At 45.6% G+C, this 24,269-nt stretch overlaps 1 protein-coding gene across 1 annotated transcript in view; it reads right to left on the bottom strand.

Annotated features, from left to right (window-relative positions):
• LOC146789359 (ATP-dependent translocase ABCB1-like) overlaps nucleotides 1-24,269 on the bottom strand; it is a 502,439-nt gene that overhangs the window by 18,798 nt on the left and 459,372 nt on the right. The window contains exon 26 of the mRNA XM_085631305.1: nucleotides 5,087-5,293. Coding sequence (XP_085487431.1) covers nucleotides 5,087-5,293 — 207 coding nt within the window. The remainder of the gene's footprint in view (nucleotides 1-5,086; nucleotides 5,294-24,269) is intronic.

Consider the following 24,269-nt stretch of genomic DNA (forward strand, 5'->3'; position numbering starts at 1 on the left):
TTACAGTCATTTGTCCAAAAATGGGAAACCCACATTGAAGACACGACAGACTTTTTGAAAAACATAGAGATGCTCAAAAATCACAATACAGAAAATTGGATCTTATGTACCATAGATGTGGTAGCATTGTACACGTCTATACCACACGCTAATGGAATTGAAGCAGTCGAATGGGCTCTACTCCAACAAGAAAATGTACACATACCAAAATACTTCATCTTACAACTACTTGAGTTCTGTTTGCAGCTACTTTTGTTGGGACGAACAGTTCTATATACAATTGAACGGTACATCCATGGGCTTTCCGGGAGCACCAGTATACGCCAACACGTACATGGCAAAGTTTGAAAATGATTACATCCTCAAAGACCCCACATGGAAAGAAGGCCTAATATTCTTCAAACGATTTATCGATGACATCTTCCTCATTTGGAACCAATCAGAACCAGCATTAATTAACAACATACGGACACTGAATCTGATAGACTCCAGAATACAATTCACTCACACCATCAGTCGCAAGGCAATCTCATTTCTAGACGTCTGGATAGACATTGAACAGGGTGAAATACACACTAGTGTGTAGAAAAAAACGACTGATAAAAATAACGCCTTATTATTCAGCAGTTTCCATCCTTCTTCCCTTATCCGGAATTTACCAGTCTCTCAATTTTTAAGAACCAAACGAATTTCTTCAACTAATACGGCTTGTGAAACAACATGGCAACAGCAAATTAAGAACTACATAGATAGAGGGTATCCTGAGAATTTACATAGAGAGCAACTCAACAAAGTCAAAAATCGACCTCGTGACGAGTTACTTCAGAAGTCCCCCAAAAAATCAAGCACACGCACAGTTTTTGTATCTAAATACTCTACTGCATCAACGAGGATTAAAAAGATCATACAGAAACGCTGGGATTTACTACAACTAGAAACAGATTTCAAAGGTTTATTCAAGGACAAACCACTTTTCGCCTATACAAGAGCACAAAATTTAAAAGAAATGTTATCTAAAAGAAAGAAACTATCTACAACTTCGGAATCTGTCAATAAAAATGGTACACAAAAATGTTGGAACTGTATCCATTGTAATAACGCAATCACAGGAGACACCTTGTTGCACCCATCTACAGGCCAAAAAATTAAAAAACAGAGCAGCACAACATGCAACTCTGAAAATGTCATCTACACTATCAAGTGTCCCTGCGGACTGTTGTATGTCGGCAAAACTGAGAGAAAAATGAAAACTCGATTAACGGAACATAAAAGTAAAATACGTACTAAAAGTACTACTTCAAGCATCGCTACACACTGGGAGGAAGCACGTCACCAAATCGCCCAACTCAAATTTCAAATCATCGAAGAAGTACCAAAACTTCCAGATCGTGACAACTCAAAGTATTTACTACAAAGAGAAGTATTCTGGATTAAAAGATTAAAAACTTTAACCCCAAATGGACTCAACGGCAAACTCGAGATGGCTTGCTTTCTTTAATAAACAAGAACATTTGAAGCATTCATCTATCCACATTGGGACCCTTACCCATTTTTAACTTACCAACCATCCAAATCTATTTAAATCCACACTAGTACCACACCCACACATTCAGTTTTACAGATATTAAACAACTAGAGAGTTTAGAACTGCAAAATGTATTTTGTATTTCTTAATCGATTGTATAATATTTCATTGAACTGTAATAATGATTCCTAATTCAGGATGTACCAGATCTGTAAAATCCAGATATATGATTTGATCCAGTTTTAGTCTGCATTAGATACATTCAACATTGTCCCAATAGGCACACTATTTCTAATAACGCAGAACAAAAATAACACGCACCATGATTAAACGTCAGGTCTAGTTTATTCACCGATAATATTCTTCTGATTATGTGAGTACGGTATGACACATTCGACAACTCCGCATTTATACGTTCACACGTTATATTTTGTCACTTTTTTATTTCAGCAGTAGCTCGCATCCTCGCGCTAGCATTACAATCAATCCACTACAGTCTATTTTTTGTGTTCACTGAACACGTTAACACGCATAACGCAGAGAATTTTTACCATAGCTTGTTTCCTGAGCCGGCAAGTTCTTTAGTCCACTTTTAGTGTTCACTGAACACGTCGCTAAGCGCAAGTAAAAACCAGGAAGTGCATTCCCGGTCGACAGCGATTGTCGGGGACACACGCCGTCAACTCGAACTCCCGTTCGGTAAGCTTGCCTTAACCATCACCTTAACTTCTTTATTCATTCTTTTGAGTACTATTTTGGACCTTAGGTAATTCGCTGCAATTTTCTACTTCTCATTTTTAGATCACTAACGGTTTCCGGCCGTAATCAGTTTTTACACGTCACTTGGCTTCGCCACCACGCGTATATTTCAGAATAAGGTGAGCCATGATTCTACCGTTAAGTTAACATTGTTGACCTTTCTCTCATCTCAAACAGACCGTTTATATTTAGTTTCCACTCGCTTTTATAAATCCTGTTTACTATCGAAATACGAACACGAAGCAATACACACACAGACCAGGTACGAAGAGAGACTTTAAATGCATTCAGATAGAACAGAGCATAACATGAGGGATTCGTTTTTTTGATCTTACTTTAATGTTGTTTCCTCAGTGATTGAACCTGTGAACCTCAGTAACCAGCATCAATCTACTAAGGTATCGTATACCTCAGATTGGTCACTTTGGTGAGGGGAGCACATTATCACCATGAGCTCAACTGTGACTTATTGATCTTGCAAAACGCAGATTCTGAAATGTTTCCTTTTTTCCACAGCTTACCCCTGACGAAGGGACTAAAACAGTCCCGAAATGCATTGGGTGTTTAAAGATGCTATTCTGTTTACTAATTTTCGAATAACATTCATGTATAACTGAATACATATTTGTTGATTTACATTTCTGTATAAAATTGGAAATGCACATTGAAAGAATGTATATGATTTTTGTAAATAACGTTGAAAATTGAATTAAGTGAGTTAAAGAATCCAACAGCAGTGCAGATTGCAGTCCTAGTAATTTTAGCACTAGGCCACCCACTTTCGGTCAGCGTAGTCTGCCATCCCAAATAGCGATCTGCCTCAATCCAGCATTTTACAACTGTCAACGTGTGTAGTGGTAAGCCCACCCTCCACCGACACTCATAGAGGACAGTTTCGTAGTTACTTGCGTGCATCGCCGCCCTATCGACCCTAAAGGACGGTTCTCCCCAATCCGAAAAAAGCCAATCATTGATTACTATGAGTTGGGAGGCCCAGTAGTACTTTTTAATGTCTGGAATTACTAGGCCCCCGTCATAAACCCCCTGTTGTAGCTTCCCCCACGCAATACGTGGCATGCCCCCTGCCATAATAAAATCCTTAGTTCGTGATCAATTTGTTTGAAAAAGGTCGGTGTACCAAGATAAGGTGTATTTTGAATAGCATACAGAAAGGGCAGTAGGGCCATCATCTTATATAATGCCGCCCTACCCAGTAGAGATTCAGAAGGGTGCGCACCAGTGTGCCACATCTGTGCTGAGTCAGTCAAGTTGTGGGGTGAGGTTTCGCTGCAGGAACAGTCGCTGATCTTGGGTCACCCATATTCAGAGGTACTTAAATACCTCAAATTTGATTGGGACTATGCATCCAACTGGAAGCCTCGGGGAGGGGAGTGCCGGGCGGGGGGGGGATGAAGGGGGTTGCGGGGACCCAGATAGGGAAAACACCACTGATTTGGCCCAGTTTATTTTGCAGCCCTAATGACTGAGGGATATACGTTCCTCCCAGATGCCCAGTGACGGAATACCCCATATCAGCGGATCAAGTCGGATCTAACACGCTAGCGGCTCCAGCGCTAGGGCAAATATCAGGGGGGATAATGGGCATCCCTGCCTGGTGCCTCTCTGTAGGGGGAAGATCCTTGACTGCACTCCAATAACCCTCACTCTAGCCGAATGGGCCTGATAGGGCAGCCTCACCCATTCACAAAATTGTGGGTCAAATCCCAGTCTGGCCAGGGTAGCAAACAGATAGAGCCATTCTAAACTATCAAACGCCATTGTGGCACCTAACGCATTTAATGGTCCTGCAGTGAACCCATCATGTGTAGAACCCCATATAAATGTTGGAGATTGAGCTGAGTGCTCCTTTGTGGCATAAAAGCAGATTGATCAACATGAATAATGGAGGGAAGGACCGAGATAATGGCCAATTACCTCGCCTCCACATTTAGGAGAGAGATTGGACTATAGGATGTGCACTCCTCCGAGGGCTTGCCAGCTTTATGTTCACCACTATTGTGGCTATACGTTAATCTTCGGGCAAACAGCAGGCCTCCTTTGCTGCTCGGAACGTTGCCAGCATTGGTGCCGCTATCTTGCCTGACATGCCCTTTAATAACTCAACAGCAACCCATTGGATTGTGCGGCTTTCCCAGATTGAAGGGTTCTGTGAGCAGATTCCAGCTCCTCTACCATAAGTTCTGCGTCCAAAGCCTCCGTCGCTTCGTCCACCAGCATCGGCAGGGAGAAGTCCCGCAGGAACTCCTCGCAGTCCAATCCTGATCTAGTACTCACAGGCGTGTACAGATTTACTATTCTTAGCTCCACATCTACGTACTTTGAAGATATATACATTGTCAAGGTACATATATGTGGAGTTCTATATAGTAAAACTTTGCTTACCTATAGAATCTTAACTTCACAACCATTTTGTCCTTGATATTCTTGACACAATATTTTGGCCTATGATATTTCTGTTTTCGATGTTCTTTCTAAACACTGAAAAGAGGCAGTTCTCGCAAGAATGAGAGAATCTGTTACACAACAAACTGTAAAACCTTCACCTTTGTTTTGTATTCCTTTCTAAGATAACAACAGTTCTGATTCACATGCATTTCCCACTTCCCTCGCACAAGTCTGCATATAAAGCCTGGTCCGTCACACCATGAGCATAGGAAATAAACATTTTTCTCCCCCTTCCCCCTTTTTCTGAAACCAGGTTAAAGCTTTGCTATCCATTAGACACGTTCTTATTTTTTTATCTTGATAAAGGAGAAATTTTAAAATTGAAAATGCACTTACATTTGGAAGAGATTCGATGAAGCTATGTATATTGGCCTCCTTAGCTGCTTCCTGTATCTCTTCAAAAGATACCTCTCTACTGTTGTCTCCATATGCAATATTCTCGGAAATACTACAATCAAACAATATAGGTTCCTGGGAGACAATGCCCATCTGGGCCCTGAGCCACTGAATGTTCAAATGCTTCACATCTTGGCCATCCAGCAGCTAAAAAGTAATACAAGTTAGATTTTAATTCAAGCCTACACTTTTACCTGTAAGACAAGGCAGGCTTACTAAGGTAAGAGGAGCATATCACATCATACGATAATGTGCATGTGCTTAGATTAACCACATATATGTTATACCAGAATATTGTTGTCAGAGTATCATCTGAAAAATATCTTATCCTAAACTTTGTATACAAAAATATCACACAATTGTAGATAACTGAAACAGATTCATATGGTTTAGTCACCAACTCCGACTTTGTATGCAAATAACTATGGCACTGTTTGAACAGTCAACATGCAATGTGGCACATAACTAGTGCATTTTGGCAAGTTTCTGTAAGCCAACTTTAATGCTGATCCATGTGTGTGAGGAAGAAGTTTATGGGTGGAAGGTTACAAAAAAAGAGATTTCTATTTTAATTCATACTGTACATTTTGGTCTCCACAAAAAATGCTGAATGGATTTGCATTAAACAGACTTTACCATCAAGAGACCCTGTCTGAGGTGCGGTGTATATCTGTTCAGATTTTCTGAGGTCTAGGAGTTTAAAAGGTGGTAGGGGTGGCTTCAAAGAGTTGATATTATTTCTGGTTTTTTATAAAGCCTGTGGCTATGACTAGGACCTCATTGGAAAATCAAAACTTCTCTGAAATCCCTAGTTAAGTATTATGCATGGTGTGTCTTTTATTGCACCCTTTAAACATCAGGTGAAATAATAACTGCACCCTCATAGTTTTCCTCAGGGATATATTGTAATTGTATTTATATAGAGCCTAGTAACCCTGATGAGGCATTGATTTGCTTTATGGCCAGTGGCACGCTACTCCGGAACACAAAAATAGATGTTAATTCAGTGGTTAATGTGATGAGTCATGTGCATACATTTACTCCAGTTACTCTGTGATAGTTTATATTCTTACCAGTTGGATGTGATAATTAGTGGGGCTATGTGGTTTCAGGTTAATGATTGGTGAGCTAGATAGCCTGGAGGGGTTAAGGTAATGTTAGGTTACAGGTATAGAATTTTAAAGAAGGAGAAGTTGTAATCTAAGAAATGAGGTATGAGCTATACTCAGAAGTAGAAGGCATGTAGAGGACGGAAGGTAGGAAGAGGCTCACTCTGAAAAAAGAAAGAGGATTTAAGAGGAAGTTAAGGTCAATTTTTCATGCAGCTTATTAGGAGTATAGTGGCAGAAGGCTTTCTGAGATAGCTCACGCGTGGATTGCTGCCTGTATTTAGTTGGGATTTGCACTGTGTTTTTAAAATTGTTCTTAAAATCGTTTGAAACTTACCAGAAAGCTTCCTTGAATCGCCGCTTCCTAACGCTAAAGGCGTCTTGCCAATTTCATTCGTTCATCTCCCCCTGACACTCCCCTCCCCCGGCCCTATCCAATTGGCTGCTAGGAGGAGGAGAAAGTGGGTGGGGCTCTGATTTAAATGCTCGTGGCAGCGCGGGAGCGGGGAATTGTCATCTTGCTCACGCGCGGATTGCTGCCTGTATTTAGTTGGGATTTGCACTGTGTTTTTAAAATTGTTCTTAAAATCGTTTGAAACTTACCAGAAAGCTTCCTTGAATCGCCGCTTCCTAACGCTAAAGGCGTCTTGCCAATTTCATTCGTTCATCTCCCCCTGACACTCCCCTCCCCCGGCCCTATCCAATTGGCTGCTAGGAGGAGGAGAAAGTGGGTGGGGCTCTGATTTAAATAGTCGTGGCAGCGCGGGAGCGGGGAATTGTCATCTTGCTCACGCGCGGATTGCTGCCTGTATTTAGTTGGGATTTGCACTGTGTTTTTAAAATTGTTCTTAAAATCGTTTGAAACTTACCAGAAAGCTTCCTTGAATCGCCGCTTCCTAACGCTAAAGGCGTCTTGCCAATTTCATTCGCTCATCTCCCCCTGACACTCCCCTCCCCCGGCCCTATCCAATTGGCTGCTAGGAGGAGGAGAAAGTGGGTGGGGCTCTGATTTAAATGCTCGTGGCAGCGCGGGAGCGCAGCGGACGCGCGCAGTGGGCGCGCCGGCGGCGCGCCTAAGGCAAGCCCGTCCGCGCCCAGCCGGGTCCCGGGGCCACAGACGCTGGCAAAATCATCATGTACCCCTCGCATTATCTGCGTTCGCTAGCCAATCGCTGCTCTCCCCTTAACCAATCCACTCTAAACCGCCTCAGGGAACACAATATCTACGCTCCCTCCCTGGATCATGGCACTCCCCCTGCTCGCAGCCCCCAATCCCTCATCACTGGCTCCTTCGCAGCCACAACACCTACCACGCTACGTATACTCTACCTCAATACTCGTTCTTTGGTTAAACACCAAACGGACATCTTTCTGCTAATTAGCTCCGAGAAACCGGATATTCTCCTGCTCACGGAGACCTGGCTTACCCAGGACTCCGCACGTGACATCCTAGCTGCCCTCCCCTCGGAATATTACATTCTTGCCGATAATAGACCACAGGGCAAAAACGGTGGCGGAGTGGCCGCTATCATTCATAAGAATCACGTTTTACCGCCCTTAGCTCTTTGATCCTCCCCGAGGTGGAGAATTTAGTGATTAAGTTAGAGACCACTACCGGCTCCTTCGTCCTGGTGTTATTATATTGACCCCCTCTTGCCATGCCCAACTTCCCCGTAGCTCCTAGTGAACAAATGGCCAATTTATTTACCAACTATGCCAGTATTATGCTAATAGGCGATCTGAACTATTGGTTCAATGACGCTCGAGGCAGGCCTCATGCTGCAGAACTGTCAGAACTGCTAGCCAGTTTAAACTTTATTCATAACCTTTCCTCACCTACCCATGCCAAAGGACACATCTTGGACCAAATATGGTCCTCAAATCTTACCCTTTCAGCGCTCTCTGTCTCACCCTGCATCTGGTCCGATCACTACCTCATTGATTTCACGCTCACTGTGATCATCAATCCGAAGATTGCCTCTAAAGGCGGTGGCACCGCAAGGAAATGGAGCTCTTTGGATAAACACGCCTTTCTCGACGCCCTAGCCAGGTCCAGTCCCCCCTTCAACTCAGATGTTGATGTCATGAATACTGCTATTTCCGACTGGCTACTCAAAGCCTGCGATTCTCATGCCCCCCTCATGAAATTTACTCGTTCCCGCCACTCTGACGCTCATAAATGGTTCTCCACGGAGCTCAAAAAACAGAAGCTTGAGCTAAAACAAAAAGAAAGAAAATGGAGATCACGTTACACTTTGGAGGATAAACTTCTGTTCTCCTCTGCTCGCAACGACTATAAAAAGAATATACGCGAAGCCAAAGCCGCATACTTTTCAGCTAGAATCCTTAACGCCCAAAACAAATCGAAAGAGATCTTCTCCATTGTCAATGATTTATGTAATTCTGACAGAATTCACCCTGTTCAGCCTCCCACTCAGGAGTTTTGCAGCTCTCTGAACTCTTTTTTTCTGGACAAGATCTCCACGATTAAGGCCAGTATCCCCGTTATATGTTGCACAGACCCCACTGATCTGGTCACGACTAATCCTGCTACCTTCGACCATTTCCCAGTCTTATGCCCCCAGCTCTTTTCAGAACTACTGGTCCGAGTTAAATCTGGGTCACCTAACGACTGTTGTCCCCCTCATATTCTGAAAGAGGTCTTATCCGTCCTTCCCCATGTTGTACTCCCTCTTTTAAATGAATCCCTTACCCAGGGTAAGGTTCCCTCTGCCTTTAAGAATGCGATAGTGGTCCCACTATTAAAAAAAACCCGGGGCTGACCCCCTGAATCACTCCAATTATCGCCCTATTTCTTTGCTTCCCTTCTTGGCAAAGATCCTCGAGGCCCACGTTACCAAGTCTCTTTCGAATTTCATCGAACAAACTGACTACTTGGAACCCAATCAAGCCGGGTTCCGTCCTGCACATTCCACTGAGACGGTCATTCGCGCAGTACTAGACACCCTGCGAGCTAACGCGGACAAAGGTAATCATCAGGCCCTCATCCTCCTCGATTTGTCGGCCGCGTTCGACACGGTGAATCATCACATCTTATTATCCCGTGTCGAACAAGCAGGTATACAAGGCTCCGCCTACAACTGGGTCAAATCTTTTCTTCAAGACAGAACGCAGGCAGTCCGACTAGGCACTTTCAACGCCCCCAGGATGGTCTCCTCATGCGGAGTCTCCCAGGGTTCTTCACTCTCCCCTCTACTATTTAATCTTTATCTTAGACCCCTCATCAGTTCCTTAAAAAATATGAAGGTCACAAATTTTAATTACGCAGATGACCTTCAACTTATTTTTACACTAGATGGGCCAAACTCAGCCCCTGAATTTCAAGACACCATGCTACACATTCAGCGCTGGATGAATCTCACCCATCTCAAACTTAATCCTGGCAAGAGGGAGCTAATCTTGCCAGGCACCAGCACAACCATGTGGGGCCCCCATTTTTGGCCTGTTAACCTTAGCCCTCCTCCCTCCCCCTCTTCTTCTGTAAAAAGCCTTGGAGTGACTTTGAATGCCGACCTCTCACTCAGGGGACAAGTGGGGTCTGTAGTTTCCTCATGTGTTTTTCAGTTGAGGAAACTCAAAAAAATTGCTCACCTACTTACCCCTTCGGCTCTCACTCAGGCAGTGATTGCCCTTGTACTATCGCGTCTCGATTTCAGCAACTCCATCTACTTCGACCTGCCCTTGTTCCTGCTCAAACGTCTCCCAATGGTACAGAACCAGGCTGCCAGACTAATACTTAAGCAACCCAAATGGCACTCTGCCAGCCCCCTTTTGGCTAAACTACATTGGCTCCCTATTGCACAACGGGCAGCTTTTAAGACCGGCTGCCTCCTCTTTAAAGCCCTGCATTGTAAAAGCCCTAAATTTCTTAGCAACCTGATCGTGAAATACATACCACGCCGCTCTCTACGGTCTGGTAACCTCATGCTACTAGCTACTCCGACTATTAAAAGGAAACGCCAGGGAGGGCATAGGTTCTCGTACCTCGTACCTCGTACCTCGCACCTGGCCTCTGGAACTCGCTACCTCTGGACATCCGAGTGCAGGAAAATCTACTGAGCTTCAGAAAGGCTCTGGAAACACAGCTGTTTGTACTTTCATACAATTAGTCCATCTGCCGCGTCCTCTTGAGACAATTAGCGCCATGAAACCTTCGGGTGTGCGTGCGCTTTATAAATGTCTCCTAACATAACATAACATAACATAAGCTGTAGAAAGAAACAACATTATACATAATGCACCATTTCTGGGGCAGACAGCTTAAACATGTGTACACATCATTTTAATATTAAGAGTCCTAGCCTGTTGTGTACCAAGCCTAGGACAGCTCTTTTACACATAGTCTGAATTTTCCCAACCTTGGCACAGGGTCTATACGCTGCACAAGAGCCATTGGCACCAAAACAAGAAAAGGTCTCATTTACCCACCCGGTTGACCACACTACTGTCCCGCCTGACACAGACGCCTTCGGAGTCCTTCGTGATACACTCTTGTTATCCTCCCTGCTCCACTGACAGGTGACTCAAGCTTGGAGTATCAGCAACTGCATTCACTGCTACTTTAACTGGGCTGCTTGTGCTGCTGGGTCATGCCATAGTTGCTGACACGTGCAAGCAGGCCCATCTGTCCTGGAGATTTGGTTCATTTCCCTTGACGTCTTAACACTTGAACCACCAAGGGCCGACTATTCTTTGGAACCCAATGAAAACCTCTGCACCCATCCACCACGTCTGGCCCACCAGCTGATTCGGCGGATATTTCTAACCATACTGGAGACATTCAGTCCACCAACGACAAATTGGATATTGTCCTGGCAGCTATAGAAAAATCTCGGGTCTCCTTGGTATGCAAAATAGACACTGTAGTGGCAGACCTCCTTCTATTACATGCGGATTACCATAAGTTTGCAGATAAAGTTTGCACTGCTGACCAGACACTTGCCACGCTCCAGTCAAAAGCTCAAGAAACGGAGGCACACCTGCATGCGCTCCACAACTGGAACAGAGTCCTAAAAGACAGGGCAGAAGACGCAGGGGGCACTCCAGGAGAAATAATATTTGTGTGGTGGGCCTCCCCGAAAACGTATAGGGACAAGATGCAATCGCCTATGTAGAGCAATGGATACGTGACATAATCTCCCATGCTGCTCTGTAGCCATTCTTTTCCGTTAAACGAGTGCACCGTGTACCCGAAAAAATAAAACTCTCCTGGAGCTAACCCAAAATCATTAGTATTCCGCCTACTGCATTACCGAGACCTCAAAGAGGTTTGTAAACTTACCAACCTAGTGGTGTCATGTTTTTACCAGATTACATGTTGGCAGTGCAACACCAGCATAGTTCTTATCTAGCGGTCAAACGCAAGCTCCGTGATCTGGATATAAGGTACTCTCTTCTGTTTCCTGAGTGACTTCATGCTATTTTAGAGAGGAAAACGTACTTTTTCACAGACCCCAAGGAGATCTGGTACTGGATTGAGACCTCAGGGTTTACATCCCTTAACCCATCCCAATCTGGGGTGACGATGATGGGAAGGGGGTCACCGACGTAGAACGTGATGCCAGGAGGTGCAAACCCAGACACCCAGAACAGCACCGAATCTAGAGCAGGTAATACAAGTGAGGTGCAGATGACTGGGGTGATGCGTGATATATTTTACAACTCGGACCTGGAGGAAGAACGGGCCAGGTCCTCGAGTGACAACAGCTCCTCCCCAACCTGGCCTTCTAGACTGGATCCTGCTGTGCCGCCTAAAGTGACTCCTCAGACTGCGGATGAACTCCTCTGAACGTTACTGCTGGGTTTGTCTGATATGCCAGATATACACCTGTAGCATATTTCTACTTATGTCATCCCCGGTATCTTTTATTTTATTTATTTTATTTATAGCATTTGTAGAGCGCTACTGTAACCCTACGGGCATCCTGGCGCTGTGTACATATTGCTGAAAGTACTGTGCAACGGAGGAGGGGGAGTATAAAGTTCTGGTGAAATTAGACTTTGGGGAAAAGCCATGTTTTCACCTTTTTACGGAAAGCCATCAGTTCATCTGTTTTCCTGATGTCGATAGGCAATTTGTTCCACAGATGGGCTGCGGCTAAGCTGAAAGCTCTGCCACCATAAGTGGCTTTCCTGATTCTGGGTATGCTTATCAGGTTGGAAGATGAGGAACGGAGGGACCGTGTGGGTATATACCATTTGAATTTCTTTTGAAGTGGTCGGGGGCCCATTCCGTGTACTGCCCTAAAGACAATGCAGAGGGATTTAAAGCAGATCCTTTGATGTACAGGTAGCCAGTGAAGATCGGCTAGAGCGAGGGTGGTAGAGGATCTTCGCTCTCGGGAGAGTGCCAGCTTCGTGCTGCCGCCTGGATGCTTTGCAATCTGGAGATCAAATAGGTCGGGGATTCCAGAAGCAGAGCATTACAGTAGTCCAGGCGGCTGAGAATGGTGCTCCTAACTATGGTGGTTCTGACCTGCGCTGGTAAGAGGGGTAGCAGCTTTCGCAGTCCTCTCATCAAGGCGAAGCAGCTACTCATCTGCTTGTTGACATTGGTCTCTAAGCTCAGACGGTCGTTAAAGCTGACTCCGAGATTCTTCACTGATTTCACTGGGGCTAATGACTCCCCCAAGTCCATGGGCCAAAAATCGGTGGGTAGACTTCTGGTAATTCTGCCAACTGCGCAGTGCATTATTTCCGTTTTATCACTATTAAATTGTAGTGAGTTCTGGTTTAGCCAGAGTGTCATTTCCGCCATACAGGTATGGAAATCCGTGAGTGGGTTGGCCTGGGCACCATCAAGGGAAATCATCAGCTGCGTGTCATCCGCATAGTTGATCACGCTAATACCGTGGGCCTTGATAATGCCCAACAGGGGTTGCATATATATTAAAAAGTATCGGGCTGATTGCGGACCCTTGTGGGACGCCATGTGGGACTTTGATAAATTCCGACTGATATGGGGGGATGGCTACTGCCTGCCATCTGTCTTTTAAATAAGAGTGAAACCAATCAAGCGCCACTCCGCCGATTCCAATGTTTTTTAGTCTTGTCAGCAGGATGTCGTGGCTCACCGTATCGAAAGCGGCGGACAGGTCCAGCAGAATCAGGATTGCTGATTCCCCCCTGTCCGCCCTCATTCGCAGGTCATCCAGAACTGTCAGCAGAGCTGACTCGGTTCCATGAGCTGGTCTGAAACCGAATTGCTCCTCTTCCAGGATGTTGTTGGTTTCTAGGAAGAGTGTAAGGGATCTGCTGACCCACCGCTCTATGATCTTTATAGGGTAAGGCAGGAGCGATATAGGACGGTAGTTTTTTTGCAGTTCGGGTCTAGGTTAGGTTTCTTTAATAGGGGGTTAACGACCGCCAATTTCCATTCTTTTGGTACTGTGCCAGAAATGAGGGATTGATTGCAAAGCTGTTGCAATACTGGGAAAAGGTCATCCCTGAACTCCTTTACTATTTTGTGGGGCAAAGGGTCCAGAGGGGACCCTGAAGTTGTATTAAGAGCAGTTTTAGTGAAGTCTTGTTCTCTAAGGACTTTAAAATGTTCTAAGGTAGCCTTTGGGTTGGGTCGTCCTGCGTTGTCTTCGCTCTTTTCCCTATTCTTGGGGTTACTGATATCCTGCTCAGAGGAGATAGAAGCACCCTTCATTCCCTCAATGATTTTAGTGATTTTTTCCTGAAAGAAGGAAGCTAAGTCATCGCCTAATTCTTGTGAGGGCTTAATTTGACTGTTCGCACAATCCGGATTGGATAACTCTCTGATTATCCTGAAAGTGTCACGGGACTTATTAGAGCTGTGGAGTAGTAAGTCGGCGAAATAGTTTGCTTTGGCTGCGATGATATCTTTTTTGTATCTTACAATGGTTTGTCTCCATATCAGTTTCTCCGGCTCCGAGTAATTTTTTCTCCACATCCTTTCGGCATTTTTACAGGCTCTTTTCAGTGCCTTCAGATTATCCGTGTACCAGGGCGCGGAGGGTCTTCCTCTTTTCCTGATTACTTTTAGGGGTACAGTATCGTCGAGCTTTTTGGTTACTTCTTTACACAGCGTGAGATAGTTAGTGGTGATGTCGTTCTCTGGGTTGAAAGAATTCCCAATGTGATGGAGATTGAACTTTCCTTTCCTATCCCACCCCTTTTTTTGCCCTGCTCTTATTGTCACCAAACTAAGCTTGCTCCTTGCTCCCCATCAATCACACTTTGCTTGTTATATGGTGGCGGGGCATGGGCTTCAGAAACACACCAACCGCACGGTTGGTATTGCACGTCCACTAAACAGGTGATCATGCTCTTCTTTCATACTGGGGTTTTCACACGCTTGTCCCTTGTACACAAACCTACCCCCATAGGTTAGTTTGCCACACCAGGCTTTTGATGTTCTATGGTTTGGGAGGATACATCTTGTCCCTGTGCGGTATTTTTAGTTTTGTTTCTTGTGTTCATATTTTTCCCCACATGCCACAAACCTGTTGCCCGCACCTACTCAGAATGAGTCCTGCTTGGTGCCTCCCTAGCAGTGGCTGGTCACTATGTACTTGTCAAAACAGCGCTATGACATGCATTAATATCATTACCTGGAATGTGCGGGACACACCCTCCTGCAGATATGCTGTTTTTTCCTACCTGCGCCACCACTCTACACATATCGCTTTTTTGCAAGAATCTTATTTAATACGTATGTAAGCTGAGAAATTGCAGAGACGCTGGTGCGGCCATATTTATTCCAGCAACTATTCCACTTACGCGTGCAGCGTCTTGGTATGATTAAGCCCGGCGTCTCCTTCACGGGAGACACTACTATGGTTAATCCAGCGGGTCATGATGCATTTATTAAGGGCTAACTCGATGGCACCTATGCCAATTGGGGCCATATATGCCCCCTACCCAGATCAAGCTATGTTCCTGAACAGAGTGTCCGGGGTACTCCAAGGCTGGAGTATAATCTCCTAGCTTCCAGGGGGTACTTCAACAGTGTACTGAGGACAGACTTGGATAATTTCTTACCCCCACTTTCCTGCACGGCTGCTACATCTAATGCCTACATACTGATGGCTGGCTTGTGCACTAGCAATTGTCGGACATATGGCACTTTCGTAATGCTGACACTAGGATTTACTCTTTCTACTCATATCCACATGATCGTCATGTCCACACTGATCAACTAGTTGGCACTTCTGACATACTTCCATACATAACATATGTTGACTATTTGGGTCGCACTCATTCTACCACAATCCCCAGTATTTACAATTGAATTTGGAGTCAGGACTTCCCCCCATCCCTACATGGAGGCTACAACCAGTGCTAGAGGGCCCCCTGTTCTAACCTCCCTTGGCACCACCATAACAGAATATTTTGATACACTGCATTATTAGAAAGACTACATTATCTCAACTATGCAGCTCACTCTGTCAGAACACATGCTGGGGCAGACAAATCAGGGTCACCAATGGCGTGGCTTATATATGCCAAGACCAACCGAGACATCCCATAACAGAATTGCAGACTGCCACTGGAACCATTTTGCATACACAATGTGATATGCACGATGAGGTAACTTGCCATCCTACTTCACTCTATTAATCAGTGATGCCTGGGAGTGCAGGAGGGGTTGACTCTTTCCAGGCTGACGTGCACCTTCCTCAGATAACACCGGAGAAAAGAGCCAACCTGGACAACCATATTACGCTCTTCGCGATACAGGAGGATATTCGCGTGCTTGCCACCGGCAAGACCTCAGGACCAGAAGGTCTCCTAGCTGAATTTCATAAGGAATATGCACCGCTTTTAGGCCCCTGCCTGCAAATACTAGTGGGCACATGCATCAAACCATATTGCGATCACAAACAGTGCGATTCGCAAAAATCGCCATTTGCGATCGCACAATGGCCTTTTCTGATTCATGTACCTTTTTGGCAATTGGCAATTAAGGGAATTGCAAATGCAAGGAATATGCTACTTACCAGTATGCATCTGTTCTTGGCATGTAGAGCTGCAGATCTACACACTTTTGCATAGATCGCCATCTGGTGTTGGGCCCGGATGTTTGCAGTTTGTTTTTCCTCTTGGAAAGTCTTTGGAAGTCATGAGGTCGGTGACTCCTCCTTTGGATCGTATTGCGCATGGGCTTCGGCTCCATCCTCAGATTGTTTTTCGCTAGCAGGGAAAGATGGAGCGTAGTAATAACAGTGAAGAAACCCATGTGTGTGTATCTAAATAAGATAAACTGGAACAGATACAGGTAGCCGGGGAGGCGGGTGGGCGTGTGTAGATCTGCAGCTCTACATGCCAAGAACAGATGCATACTGGTAAGTAGCATATTCCGTTCGAGGCATATGAGCTGCAGATTACACACTTTTGCATAGACTATATAGCAGTTCCCAACCTTAGCGGCGACCACCGGTAGCTGTTGCAGTGGTTTGAAATAATGTTTTGAGTACAGCCTGGCCCACACTAGCTTGTTGCTTGGTTTGCACATCTACACAATAGTGTTTGGTGAAAGTGTGCGGTGTTGACCATGTAGCTGCTTTGCAGACATCATCTAATGGGATGTTCCCTAAAAATGCCATGGAAGCCCCTATCTTTCGTGTAGAATGGGCTTTAGGGGGAACGGATAGCGTTCGTTTTGCTTTGTGGTAGCAAATCTGAATGCATTTTACAATCCACCTAGCTATCCCTGATTTTGAAATGGGGTTGCCCTTGTGTGGTGGAGAGAAAGAGACAAACAGTTGTTTGGTCTTGCGGAAAGGTTGTGTTCTCTCGATGTAGCAGAGTAAGGCTCGTTTGACATCTAGCGTGTGCAGAGCCCTTTCTGCAACGGTCTGTGGTTGCGAGAAAAATATTGGTAGTTCTACAGATTGCTTTAGGTGAAAAGGGGAAATGACTTTAGTTAGGAATTTTGGGTTGGTACGGAGAACAACCTTGTTATGGTGCATTTGAAGAAAAGGTTCTTGTATGGTAAGTGCTTGTATCTCACTGACCCTTCTAAGGGAAGTGATGGCTACAAGGAAAGCTGTTTTCCATGTTAGGAATTGTAGTTCGCATTTGCGCAAAGGTTCGAAGGGAGGCCCCATTAGCCTTGTGAGAACGATATTTAAGTTCCAAACAGGTGAGGGTGGCACTCTGGGGGGAATTATTCTTTTTAGGCCTTCCATGAAGGCTTTAATGGCAGGCACTTTAAAGAGTGATAGGTGTTGCCTGTTTTCATCAACAAAGTTTTATTTCTACATGTAATATCATAAAAGCACATTTACACATAAAAACACAATTCAAAAAATACATTTAAAAGCAAGTCGTAAAAAAACCTTTTTGATACAATAAATATTTTAAAAATATATTAAACTTGAGCAGCTTTGTGAATATTAAAAAAACATTTAACATAATAAATCAGGTTGCCTTCTGCCTAATCAGCCATGCCCAACCGAGAAATGTAGCCACCCCGCACACTATGGTAGTATTAAGATCAGTCTTAAGAATTCTAAGTGCAACGGAATGGTCCCTGGTTCCAAGCTGCAAACACACAGGTTTAAGCCATTTCAATCTGGGTTTTGAATAGGCTGGACATACAAGAAAGAAATGGGAGATAATCTCAGTAACGCCTGGACAGTTTGGACAGTCCACGGGGGTCTGGTGTGGGGGATTCCACCTGCTTGTGCGATCACGAAGGGGAAGGGAACCGATCCTAAACTGAATAAAAAGTGATCTATCCCTAGGCTTCGTAATAAAATCTAAGTAGGGTTCCAGGCGGGGCATGAGCTTGTGATGCCGAAATGCCTCAGTCAGTCTACCTGGGTTTGGATCCCTCTGCTCCTGAAGATCGACCCATGCCCAGAAAGCTCTCTTGGTTTCTTCCTTTGATAACAGTGCCCCAGACTCCCAAGCAGTAATGAGTCCTGTTGCCAACAAAAGCTTCTTTATATTAACTAGCCAGCCTATTTTATGGGCTCCTTGAAGATTCATAACCTCTCTCTGGCCATCAGCGTATCTAGGGAGATCAGGGGTACGCCATAACCGTGCCCAATATAAAAGAGGACGCAGAGTGACTAGGTCTTTAATAGATCGCCGGCCCAGATCACTCAGTAGTGGCTTGGTTGGAGTGCCCCTCGGGAGCGATACAAGCTCCCTAAAAAACGTGTTTTCTCCAGTGACAAGTGCATCTACACAGCCAAAACCCCATAGCTCTGCGCCATAAAGGGCACAGCCTACAGCTTTGCCAGCGTATATTTCCAGAGCTGGAGCAACGGGTTTGGTAGTAGAGGCACGAAGTTCCCTCCCTAGAGCTCCTACTACCCGCCTGTGATTGAGCGCCATTTTATCAATATGAGGCTGCCATTTGAGTTTATCAGAGATTCTAATCCCCAGGTAGTCAAACTCTTTGACACGCTCCAATGGCTTCCCATCGAGAGTCAAGGTAGATCTACTCGGGTTAAAATAAAGAAGTTTAGTTTTAGAGGTGTTAATGGCAAGGCACCTCAGTTTACAAAACAAAGAGAAACGATCCAGTAACTTCTGCAGTCCTGCTGGTGTTTTTGATATTAAAAGCGTATCGTCCGCAAAAAGTAATGCAGGGACTTTATCACCCGCCAGGACAGGGACATCGGCATTGACTTCAAGCAAAAAAGAAACTACACCGTTCACAAAAAGTGTGAAAAGTGTCGGAGCCAATACACAACCTTGGCGAACCCCTCTATTCACCGGGATTTTATCAGTTTTTTGCTCCTGGGACCCCCATCTAATGCAAGCATAGTTACCATCATGCATCCGAACCAAGAGATTCAGAATGTATGGAGGAATCCCCATCTCCTCCAGGATCAGCCACAGGCAGTCACGAGGGACCAGGTCAAAGGCGGTCTTAAGGTCAATGAACGCCAGATAAAGGCCGCCCTTGCCAATAGTGACCACCTTCCAATATAGAAGCACCAGCCTAGATGCCTGGTCGATCGGGCTTGTGCAGGTCTTAAATCCCGCCTGAAACTGTGAAATAATTTCATTGTCGTCCACCCAAGAGTGGATCCTCTCCAGGAGGACCCTGCCAACCAGCTTCTGTCCAGTATCAATAAGGCTAATTGGGCGATAGTTTTTTTTTTGTTTTTTTTTAATAGCTGCCTCAACCTCTCTTTTCTCAATCCTGTTAAATGAAGCCTGAACAGGATTAATAACTGTCTTCCTAACTCGGGGCCATGGATCGCCCGTTTGCTCATCCCCTACGTATAGCTTCCTGAAATGCTCGAACCATTCCCTATCTGTTATGTGGTTGGGCATTTGGTCCGGTTCGCAGCTATTGGATCTTCTCACAATAGACCAGAAGAGCTCGCCGTTCTTTGAGTGGCTCGCAATTTTTAGGCTATCCCTGCGCGTCTCTTCCCATTGCTTCTTTGCAACTGCAAGGGCCTGTCTATATTGCAGTCTTGCCAGCCGGACCTCACCCGGATTGTTGGATTTGATAGCAAGGACCAAGCTGTCTTTTTTCGATCTGCAATTCCTATTAAACCACTTCTGTACTGGCTTAACACTCATCTGACGCTTTTTGCTATGATCAAGAAACAGAGTGGCGATCGAATCTATAGTTTCCACATAAACTTTTACTGCAGCAGCAGGGCCAACCCTGTCCCTGCAAACTGCAGAAAGCCTAAGAGTCTGATCAGCAAGGATTTCTTCAAGAGTGGTTAGTTTTAAATCACTCAAAATAAAATTAGGCCATTTAAGGATCCTGTTGCAGTTGGATGGTAAAACTGTCTTAGATAGCATTCGCATTCCAGAAGTAGGGGTATGCTCCTTCCTATGCCACATTTCCAACATTTTAAGAGACAAGGGGTTGTGATCACTATTTATTGTTGGTATGATGACCATATCTACAACAAATTTCCATGCCCTCCTGTCAACCAATACATAGTCAATTCTACTTTGGCAGGGGACCCTATTAAAAGTGTTGGCTCCCATTACGTCAGAAATCGTGCGCCCATTTACTGCTCTTAACCCAAATTCTAGCGATAAAGCATTTATTTGGATAACAACCAGTGACCATCTCTTCACTGGCTTAAGTGACAATGAAGGGATGCCCCATCTAGCATCCTCATCATAAATTCCCAGAATATCATCTGTTGCAAGGGGCTCAAATGAGCAGTTAAGGTCACCAGCAACCAGAAGAAGAGAGTCGGAGGGACAACAATGGAGCATATCAGAAAGAGCTGAAATGGTAGAGGATTTTGCACCCCCTTGAGTTCCTCGGGCATATACATTAAAGACTTCCCAAGTGTAGTTACTCTTGATGCACTTAATGGAGAGTCTCATTACATCTAATGTAGAGCAAATATGGTGTGTGATTTTAAGGTTAAGTTCTGCCCTGACCCATACCATGAGCCCACCAGATGGACGACCTCGACCTACCGAGGTAGCTGGTGCAAAAAAGCAGGAGAAACCTGGCTTATACAGCGGCTCAAGGCTCCAGGTTTCCTGGAATAAACAGAGGTCATACCCGTCAATGAAAACATTCCAATCCGGGAGAGAAAGCTTGCTGCACAAACCTGCCACATTCCACGAAACAAGCTTAAGGTGGCTGGAAGGCCCGTCACAGGAGGTTAGGACACTTGGGGAGTGATCCATAAATATATCAGTAAAGTTAATGACCCTCTGTGGTGATATGACAAGGGTGGATAGTTCTAGACTCGGAGGCTTTGATGATATGATAGGACCAGAAGTACAGCAACCTAGGGGGAGCAAAGGACCAATTGATGCTCCTCCTCCACCCTGGAGTCAATCAACAGCCTCCAAACTACTAAATCGATTGTGGATAGAGGTAGAATCTAGGGGTGGTAAAGGTCTGGGCCAACCCCCTTGTGGCAGCCCCCTCCCATTCCGCTGTACCGGTGTCCACCCATCCACTAGTGAAGTAAAATGACCAGGGGGGTAAAAATAGGTCAGAGGAAGGGATCGAATGGATGCTCCTAAACTGGGGTGTCTCCAATTGCAAATGTACTCAACTATTTTGGGGTCATTGAAGTTGATTAAAATACAGTCCCCCCTTATATTCTTAGCCAAGTGACCTACCCATGGCACCCTCCTAACTGTGAGTATCTTGCACAGTGTATGTGTTGGCAATGGTCTATTTTTATTAAGCCAATGCACAACCCTGTTCCTCAGAGTTGTAGGAGATTCAACTTCATGCGTGCCCAATTCGGGGACCCCTGTTAAGATTACCACAAATGGAGAAACTTCCGGAGGCAGATTTGGAATATTTTCCCCCCTAGAGACATGGCAACTAGAGATCCTACCATCCTCTTTGGGCTGAGATATGTTATGCTGGGAAGGTTTAATGGCAACAGGCGCAGCTGTACCCTTATTAGCTTTGGTTAGGGCCTGGTGGTCTAAGGGCAAAGCTGGGGGATCTTTTGAAAGAGCCGGGACATTTTCTACTCTAACAGTATCCAGTACTTTGGAAACCCTAGGATAGAGATCGTTCTTTAGAGAATCAACAATTCCCCCGAGATTTTGCTCAATCCTTAATAAGTGCTGTTCGATCTGACACATTCTATCCTCCACAGGGCGAAGGAGAAGCCTGATTGTATCATATATATTGAGCAACTCAGGGGCCGTTCCCTCAGCCCTATCAGCTTCACTTGTCCCCCCACTTGTAGCCTGAGATACTGTTCGGGTGAATGATGGATAGTCTAAAGGTGCAACTTTATTTGCTAAGGGAACCATAGCGGGCTGCTCCAGTGAAGCCGGGGTTATTCTAGAGTTTCTAGTGTTACTCACAGCTTTCTGTTTCTTTCTGCCAGTCTTATTCTTCCCACCATTGTTGTTACAAAGCCCTTGCTTGTTTTTAGGAACAGCCCCAGGGTGCCTCTCACGCAATTGCCTGATGTTAGGCTCCGGCGCTATGCTGGGGACAGACGGCAGCTAACAGGGAGATGTCAACAGCGAGTCAGAGACCGTGGACTGCTCCCCCTGGGAAACAAGAGTTGTTCCACTGGGTAATGGATCTGTAGTCAAAGATTCTAAACTTGAACATGTAGCAGCGCCGCCGTTAGAAACTTGATAAACAGGGGACCGCGCATTAGCAAAGTGTCCCATTGAAGACCTCCTAGCCACCGTAAGGTCCTGAGAAACTCGGCGTTCCAACAGCGTAATCTCTTGATCAATGACACAATTTACCTTGGTAATGAACTGATCCATGGTTCCTGTGAGATGAGCATTGGCCACTCTACCTCTAGCATCTTTAGGTGGCATAGTAAGGCCGGCAAGTCAATATAATAAACTGGGACACGGTGTACTCACAGATCAACGAGCTCCAAACGAGACGAAGGAGGGATGGCCCGTCCCGGCCTTTACCGGTCTATAACGGGCTAAAACGGGCCCGCCCTTGGCCCGGGCTTCGCCCGGCGCATCCCGCGAAGCGTCCCGCGAAGCGTCCCGCGAAGCGGGCCTCTGCGCTGCTTTAATGCGCCTCCAGGCGCTGGCGTGGAGTGCACAGAGCGCGCCGCCGCTGAGGGCTTCGGGAGTTGTAGTCCCGTGGCGGCGGCACTCTTTGCAGCAAGCTAGGACTCCTGGCGGTGTCGGCTTTTGTAAAGCACTGCTCCCCCTGGGTCTGAATGAGTCCTCTTTGTAGGTGGAGTAAGTAGCCTATGATGTGTTGAATGGACACGTCCAGGGGATTGATGGTGTTGTTATGGCAATAAACAACAAAACGTTTCCACTTGGCAGCGTAGCACGCTCTAGTGGTAGGTCTTCTAGCTTCTCTGATGACGTTCATACAGTCAGGGGGAAGATTTAGGTACCCAAATTATAGGATTTCAGGAGCCAGATCGCAAGGTTGAGCTGAGCTGGGTCCGGGTGTCTGATCTCTCCATGGTTCTGGGTTAGGAGGCATGGTGAGAGGTGTAGTTTTTGGTGTGGAACTACAGAGAGTTCCAGCAGCGTGGTGTACCATGGTTGTCTGGCCCACGTTGGAGCTACTAGGATTAGTGTGAGGGAGTGTTGTTGTAGTTTGCGCACCACTAATGGAATGAGTGGGAGAGGCGGAAAAGCGTACGCAAATTTGCCTGACTAGTTCATCCATATCGCATTTCCTTTTGACAATGGGTGTGGGTATCTGGCGGCGAAGCTTGTGCATTTTGTGTTTTCGTGGGTGGCAAAGAGGTCTATTTGTGGATGCCACCACATTTGAAAGAACGGATGAAGAACCTGTGGTTGAAGTTCCCACTCGTGGATTTGTTGTGTCTGTCTGCTGAGCAGATCTGCCTAGGTGTTTTGAACTTCTGAGACATGTTGAGCTAGGAGAAAGATTTTGTGGGGAATTGCCCATCTCCATATGTTCTGTGCTAATTAAGAGAGCTGTGGAGAGTGTGTGCCACCTTGTTTTTGTATATAATACATGGCCGTCATGTTGTCTGTGCGAATGAGGACTGCCTTGCCTGAAATCTGTGTTTGAAAAGATTTTAGGGCTAAAAAGATTGCTAGTAACTCCAGATGGTTGATATGGAGTAACTTTTGTTGAGGCGTCCATGAGCCCTGCACGGTGAGATGTAATAGGTGCGCTCCCCAGCCGGAGAGCGATGCGTCCGTTGTTAGTATTATCTGGGGAACTGGGTCCAGGAACGGTCGCCCTTTGGAAAGGTTTGTGGTGTTCCACCACTGCAGAGAGCGATGAGTGCGACCGTCTACCAACACCAGATCTGTCAGTTGACCCTGGGCCTGGTTCCACTGGTGCGCTAAGCACTCTTGGAGGGGATGCATCTGGAGTCTTGCGTGGGGCACTATGAAAATGCAAGAGGCCCTCATCCCTATTAGTTGCATGAACACTCGTGCTGGAAGGGAGTGTTGAGGTAGGAATTTTTGTCGTAAAGCCTGAAAGCTTGCAATCCTGGCCGGATTGGGGGAGGTTATGGCTTTTGGTGGCACCGAGGTATTGTTTTACGTGGGATGGATGTAGCTGGGACTTTTGGTTGTTTACAGTGAAGCATAGTTGGTGAAGTAGTTCGATTGTGGTG

Source organism: Triturus cristatus, chromosome 10 (genome assembly GCF_964204655.1).
Source record: "Triturus cristatus chromosome 10, aTriCri1.1, whole genome shotgun sequence".
NCBI lineage: Eukaryota > Metazoa > Chordata > Amphibia > Caudata > Salamandridae > Triturus > Triturus cristatus.